At 35.1% G+C, this 7,613-nt stretch overlaps 1 protein-coding gene across 3 annotated transcripts in view; it reads right to left on the bottom strand.

The window, feature by feature from the left end:
* Positions 1-2,016: 2,016 nt before the first annotated feature.
* The window catches only part of BMPR1A (bone morphogenetic protein receptor type 1A), a 73,383-nt gene continuing 67,786 nt past the window's right edge, over positions 2,017-7,613 (bottom strand). For all 3 annotated transcript variants that reach the window (XM_058840706.1, XM_058840705.1, XM_058840707.1), the window contains one exon: positions 2,017-6,705. In XM_058840706.1, the coding sequence (XP_058696689.1) occupies positions 6,580-6,705 (126 nt within the window). In that variant the 3' untranslated portion in view covers positions 2,017-6,579. The remainder of the gene's footprint in view (positions 6,706-7,613) is intronic.

Here is a 7,613-nt window from a genome sequence, read left to right as displayed (position 1 = left end):
CCTTACTGTACTCCAAATTCAAGTACCCACTGTATCATATATAAATAATTTTACTTTCTATAGATCCAGCAGTGCCTGAATTCTGCAGATAATACCCACATCTAACCAGAGTCTGAAGTCCATGGAGGTCTCCTCATGAAGCAGACTCAGGAGGTGGTCAGCCCATAGCAGTGTTCCTTCCATGGCTCAGATTCATGGTTGATACTGATTTACTGCATTAACATCAGTGAGAAAGACTGAAGTGGTGTTTTGGGGAAAGGTGAAGATAAAACTGCAGAAGGAATTAAGGAAATTAATAGAATTAAATCTGACCCTTTCTGAATTTAGTGATACTTCTTCTATTTATTTAAAAGCTTGTGATTCAGTTTGCTAACTACTCAGTTTGCTTTTTGGTATGCCCACAAAACATCCATGAGGTATGTATACATATTTCATTGGATACAGCCGTTTCACCTCTTAGATACTGATGCAAGCTCTTCATTAACATATTTTATATCGTGGCCAAACCCACCCATTTATAATGGAGAACATTTTGGTATTTATTACATTCTCATGGCTCAAAACTCCCCGTTTTTTTCCAAACCCTTTCTTTAGGACACAGCGCCACCCGGTGGCCGTTTCCTGAAACAAGACCGAGAGAAAAGGCTGCTCATGAAAACACGGACAGGTGTAAAAACACTTGGCCACAATTTTCATTATGTCCTCCTGCAAGGCTAACATGAAATCCAAGTTTTAAATCCAACCACAACCACTGCAATCAGTGAAGACATTCCATTCTATAAGCAATGTAATAGCCACAACCATAGGAAAAAGGTTTCCTTTGCCAATATGCTAATTTAAGGAGACCAAATCTTCAGGCAGTCTTATTTCCTGGTATTATGTGTTAAGAAATGTTTGAAACTACATCACTAATCTTTCCACTGCACTTGCCAGAACTATACTGCAAGAATCTAACTTGATTGTATAGGGAAAACAAATCAAGGCTTATAATTATAGTATACTGGTAACAGTTTTTATGATGTTCAGATATCCAACTTTTGTAGCTACTGTAAAAAATATGTATTTAAATATAAGATTATTCCTGATTAAATGCAAAAAGATAACAGAAACTGATCTTACTTATTTCTCCTTGTAAACTAAAGGTGAAATTGATGGAGATTAGAAGCCAATACATTTCTGCAATGAGAAGACAAATTCTGACACTTTCTTTATAGTACACACAGGTGAAATATCCCCTTGACTGGTCTTCATTTGCTTGAATCATAAAAAACAGAGTAAATTTAGCAGGATATACAGAAATATCTTCATATTTTTGCAACAAGCAGTATATACACATATTAAACTCAAATCTCTTAATTTGGATACTATTACACAATGAGAACATTGTACCCAGAGGGAACAAAAAGCAATTACAAACTTCCCCATCCCTTTATTTTTTCTTTTTACCTGATAGGCCTGAGGCAAATTTATATGGATAAAACCAACATGTAGTGAACTTGCATATGTTCAAATGAAAGTATTATTTGATTTTGACTTGCTCTTGGGCTTTGCTGTAACACAGGGATAAAAATCAGGAGAGGGAAACATTGTTTCTAACTGTTGCACCCAAATTTAAATTTTGTGTGAGGAATAAAGAGCACCAAGTAATTTTCAGTACCACTGAACAATAAAAGCAGTAATTAACAACTTATTCAGAGGCTGTGAGGGGAAAAAAACGATAAACGAGGTATGAAAAAGTAGGGAATTATTTAGTTACAGTATTATTTCCAAGTCATTACATTTTTCAGGCAAAATCTTATAGTAACAAAACACATTACTAATGTGTACTAAAATAAGGTTATTTACTTAAAAATGATACATTGGACATAATCTGTGTACAGAACAAGCAAATCATGGTAAACTCAATAAGGCACCTTCTAAAGCAGATGCTGTACAAAATACATTAGTGTGTTACATTTTTAAAGTAGTATTCTACACTTCTGGCATATAACACACACAAGAGTGTGACCATTTGTCTTGTTCCACTCTTCTTTCATATTTTATTTACATCTTCTCTAGGTTAACTACAATGTTATTTATTCTTCTTGTATACAATATAGTACATTTCATTTTGGGCATGTCATGTCAGAGCACAAATGTCACTACATGATGTGGGCTTCTATAATTGCATTAAACAGTAAAATATCACAAAGCAACAATTACATTAGATTTGTCCAAAAAACAGAAGTAATGTGCCCTCTACTTCTGCTGTACAGCCAAGTCTGAGCACCATGGTTCCATAAAGCACTGTACTGTGCAACACTGCCAGCTGCTTTTAGACATCACCCCTACTTGGAATAAAGACTGTGGGCACAGGATAAAGACTTAATTCAGAGGCACTGTCAGGAGAGTGAGGAAAGGCTAAATCATTCTTATATTTCACAGAAGACAAGCATGTAACTTCCCTTTAAAAATATCTGCAATAGCAAAAGAATGTTTTTTAACTTTATATCTCTGCTCTTCAAACACTTCTAGACCATTAAAATACAGTCTGTTAAGACAGAGCAGATGAAATGTATCCAAATAATTTGTTTTATAAACACATTCAAATGGTCATTTAGATCAAGATCTAAAATTTGATTCTAGACTACTATGGAGGTAACTTTAATATTAATTTTATATTTCATTCAAGACCTCAAAAAAGGCCAATTAAGAAAATAATTGGGAAAAAGTGATGGGTATTGGTTTCTTGAGGAATAAATACATTAAGTAAAACTCTGAATAAACTCAAAATGTAAGCCTAATTTTCTCTGTAGGAATACCCACATTTCTGATGGAATTTACGAGTTAACCAGGAACACAAAAATTTTCCTTTAAGTTGCTGTAACCATAAGAATGAAGTGACTCCAATTACGTCTATCTAAAATCATATGAAACAGGTTAAATAAGCATAAAAAATCCCTCCATATGAGTGTTTAAGGACTTCCAAGGCACAGGCTTGATAATCCCCAAGCCATTTTCCACACAGTTGATTTTTTTATAAAAAAAAAACCAAAAAAACACATTTGCCAGTTTTGGTGGATTTTTTTTTTTTTGGATAATAGATGCTTAAAATTTTGACCATCAAAATGAGATTTATCACAGTCCAACAGAAGAATCCTATTACCCTCTCTGACCTTAAAGGCTTCTGAACTCTACAGGATTGTATAAAGCAACAACTTAGCTCTGGAGTCTGCATTAATTATGCTTAGTTATGTAAAAATTAATGAGCTGGCTTTGAGAACATTTTTTTCCCCCAAATGATTAAGTATCAGTATAGACATACTTTAGTTTTAACATTTTGTTGAGTATTAGAATCCATGAAGCTCCTTTTTAGCACAGAAAAAACTGCACATGCATGATAAATTTGAGTATGAACAGAGTAACAGAAGTGCTGATAAATTAGGTTTAAGGCAAAAATGATTTTTTTTTTTCCCCTCTCAAAAAATCATCTTTGCAGTAGTTGGCTCCCTCTATGTTAATGTGTAAATCAATTTAGGTTCTAAGGTGTCTAACCATCCTATTGCTGCCTTGAAAATACCTAAACAATGGAAAAGAAAAAAGTGAAAATGAACAGATTATTGAAATTCATACTTCCAGAAGGGGCTTCCTGAAGACTTGGAAAAAATGAACTAAAAAAAATTCACAAGACATGTTTACAGCTAACGATGATGTAGCAAATTCTAAAAGAAACAAGATTCTGCATAGGATGGGGTTAATTTAGACAGCTCTCCATGATTTTAAAGTTTAAGCTAGCAGGGTACTTACATAAACATTTTTTCCTTCTTATTGATAAAAATTCTAGAGAAGGAAGAAAAAAAGCTTATCCCTTACTTTTTTTGGCTTATACCAAAAATTTTCCAACTACCTGTGCAAAAATCATGCACGAAGACATGATTAACAATTGCAAAATCATCATACATTTCTTGGCAATGGACGGAGAAACTTTTTTTTAAAAGCCTTTATCATGAGGATTGTGGCACAATATCATATATCTCTTGCTGTTCTCAAATAAGTTAAAGTTGACACACCTACGAACTTCTCAGCCAGAATACATATTAATACTTAAAGGCATTACTAAACAAAAGTAATGACTTTATTAAAAAACAAAAAAAAAGTCCCTTGAAATAGCTAGTTTTCTATAAAATATGTAGAACTGTTAAATAAAGTCTGTACATCACAATAGAAAATAAAAATACTGCAATCTTTTGCCTGACCATTTACATTATGGGAACTACAGGATTAAAATAAAAAAGTAACATGCTAGAAGGTTGTAATTGTTCACAGATCACATTACTTCTGTGTTACATTGCTTTTTATGAGTTGTATTTTCAAGGGAAATTTAAACACATCAAAACAATCTCCATGTAAATATTTTAAGACAACAAATAATCTGGCATAAATCAATCTGAAATTTTAACATTTTTCATCAATATCGATATTATTCTTAACTTTTTTTATCAAATCTCAACTATGGCGTGTGTGTGCGCATATATCTAATTGTACACATGTACACAGGACTAGGTATTTGTTTTGTTTTTTTTTTTACTAAAGCACAAAACACACTGTATAAATAACTTCCCTTTTTAAAGTTATTTAGAACAAGACTTACAGTACAAAGCTATAGGCACTTAAATTACCAAATAGATACAATGGTTTCAATACTGTGTGTTCAATCTTCAGATGATTCATGCTTTGAAGCTTCAACTTGAGTTATGGTACTATTTTCTAACTTCCAAGTAGAAGTGCCAAAGGAGTTATAAAATAATAATTCTACTTTACAGTACCTCACAGAGGGTTCTGGCTTCTATCCAACTTGTGTGGGTCAGTGGTGAAAATGGGGGAACTTTAGTTTCTCGTGCAGGGCAAACAGTTACACAGAGTGACTAGGTTGGAACAGACCTTCAAGATCATGGAGTCCAACTCATGTCCTAACTCCTCAACTAAGCCATGGCACCGTGTGCCACATCCAGTCTTTTTTTAAACGCATCCAGAGATGGTGACTCCACCACCTCCCCGGGCAGACCATTCCAGTACTTTATTACTCTTACTGTAAAAAACTTTTTCCTAATATCCAACCTATATTTCCCTTGGAGCAGCTTAAGACTGTGTCCTCTCGTTCTGTCAGTTGCTGCCTGGAGAAAGAATTGGCACAATAAAACCAAGTTTTGCAATTGTGCTAACTTACTGTATATATCAAGAATTATTTTCAATGCCATTCCTCCCAAACTTAACTAGAACATACAACACCCACTGATTTACCTTGTCTCAAATCTTCACTTCCACTAAGTGGCCCACAGATGTGGCCTCCTGTGTCTCCATCACAGCAACCCAGCTCCAAATCTTCTGCATGCTGTGGATCTCATCTTTAACAGTTCATGCACTCAGTTCTCCTGGTCTTGACCTTTATGGCATTCTCTGATCTTCAGAGCACCCAGAGCTTCCTGCCTTCCCTCTTTTGTCTGTACACCAGACTTGTTCTCAAGCCATTCTAAACTCACCTTCTGCCTAGTTTGGTCAAATGATGAAAGAGCACATTGCTACGGCTGACAAATCCCTCCCTTCATGGGAAGAAGATCAGAGCATGACAGACACCTATCAGTGGGTTCCAATACAGCAGGAAGGCAAAACACATCATCATTGGTCTTTCTGCTAAGATGTAAAGCATTCTATGGCAAAAATGCTGGTTGCATGTGGCACTATGAAAAAATCTGACAAATTTCAAGGATCCAATTATGGAGCTCTCTCTAGACTGCAAGTGAGATGAGCAAGGCAGCCTACATCTCTAGAAAAGATTGTTTTAAGCTCCTTACAGATTTAGGTGGGCATTCCTTGATTAACGGTTCACATTTTTGCAGTTCTCCTTGTGATCAAATAAAAAACAGAAAACAAAATTCAAACTGTGATTTCTGAAGATAACTTAATGGCAAAAGATTCTGTAGCAAATCTCTGATTGTGGAGCCACAAAATGCACAGAGCCCTGACCATAAAACTTTGTTCATTTAAATGGTTTCTTATATAATCCAAATGACAGCAAAACTATCCTGGCACACACATAAAGGCATAAAGAACTGTTAAACTGAGTAGTATCACAAACAGATTCATAACCTACAGGCTGTTTCACAAAAACTTGGTATGGATTGACTAGGTTTTATCAGGTAGAAGGAAAAAAAAAAAAAAAAGCTTATATTCTCCATCTCTGTTGAATCCATATAGCTTGTTAGGCTTTCACAGAAAGCACTGTAATCTGAACATTCAATTCAGTACCCAGAGTTTTACTGGAGACTCACTAAATATGATTGAAGTCTCAATGCAGCTCAAACCAAAACAAAATGTGTATTGTCTCAAGGCTGTCCATATATGTAGCACGTAGTGTATAGAGGCTCTCAGTATCATCGTCTATGAAGTACTGAAAGATTTCATTAGCAGCCTGTAGAAGTGTGCTGAGAAAATATACTGAATCTCAGTTATTTCCTCTTCTCTGTTTTTATCTTCCTCACCCACATTTGAGTGAAAAGATTTAGGGAGTCCAGCTTTGCTCTCCAAAGTCAATTTCCTATGTCAAATCTTTACATCTTGCGATTCCACCATCTTGGCAAGTGTCTTCTTGATCCTCAAGGCAGTGAGCCTTGAGGCAGGATTATGAGCCCAGCACTCAGACATCAACTTCAATATTGCTCTTAAACACTGCAGAAGGAAAAACAAAGGCACATTATTGTAACAACCACTACACCCAAAGTTATAATTCTGGTTCGCTGTCAAGCTCAAATTATAGAGCTTTCAAGTCCAAAAATGTGCGTTTTCCAAATTTTCTGCAAAATTGTAGGTAGAAAACTATTATAAAGAGATCTACTGAAGGAAAAACCCCCAAAATGCCCCAAACCCAACATCCACATGCCAATTCTTCTTATCCCACCCCCTCATTGCCTAGTAGTGCACTACAGTAGCAGGAACTAACACAAGTGTTGATTTAGTCTCTCAATGATGCATTACCAGAACCTCTCTGTACAACTCTAGAACAGTGGTACAAATATGGCAGTAATAAACAGAAAAATCTCCACATATATGGATGGAAAACCATAGAGAATTCTTCCAGGGAAAATGAAGATGTGACAACAGGTCTTTCAGCAGTCAAAAAAAAAAAAAAAAGAGAAAACTGGGAATTCATAGAAGCCAAGGACTTGGGGAAGAATGGATATGGCATGTTCAACTTGCTGTGTGAAATAGTTACATCTTATTTACTATGTTCAAGCTGCGGCCCTTTAAAAACACATATAAATGAGAGTATTTTAGTTACATCACAGATTGTCCTGGGATGTAACAGGAAAAAAGGAAAGAGGAAATCCACAAAGGAACTGCTTCATCTTTCATGAAATATCTTATGCCACAAACCAATAAGCTATATCCATTAAGACTAATAAAATGAATTAAAAATTAATTTGTGTTCTAGCTCCAATTAAAACTCTGAATATATTCCACTATCTAAAATACATGACTTCAAACAGAGTAGTATTCATACACTTGCATGCTGCTTAAGGGCATTTTCCCCTCAGATCACTGAAAAGATACAGAAAAAAATACAGTATTTTGAATTG

Source organism: Poecile atricapillus, chromosome 6, assembly GCF_030490865.1.
Source record: "Poecile atricapillus isolate bPoeAtr1 chromosome 6, bPoeAtr1.hap1, whole genome shotgun sequence".
In the NCBI taxonomy this organism is placed as follows: Eukaryota; Metazoa; Chordata; class Aves; order Passeriformes; family Paridae; genus Poecile; species Poecile atricapillus.
The sequence above is the reverse complement of the archived record's forward strand: the minus strand, read 5'-3'. Positions and strand labels throughout refer to the sequence as shown.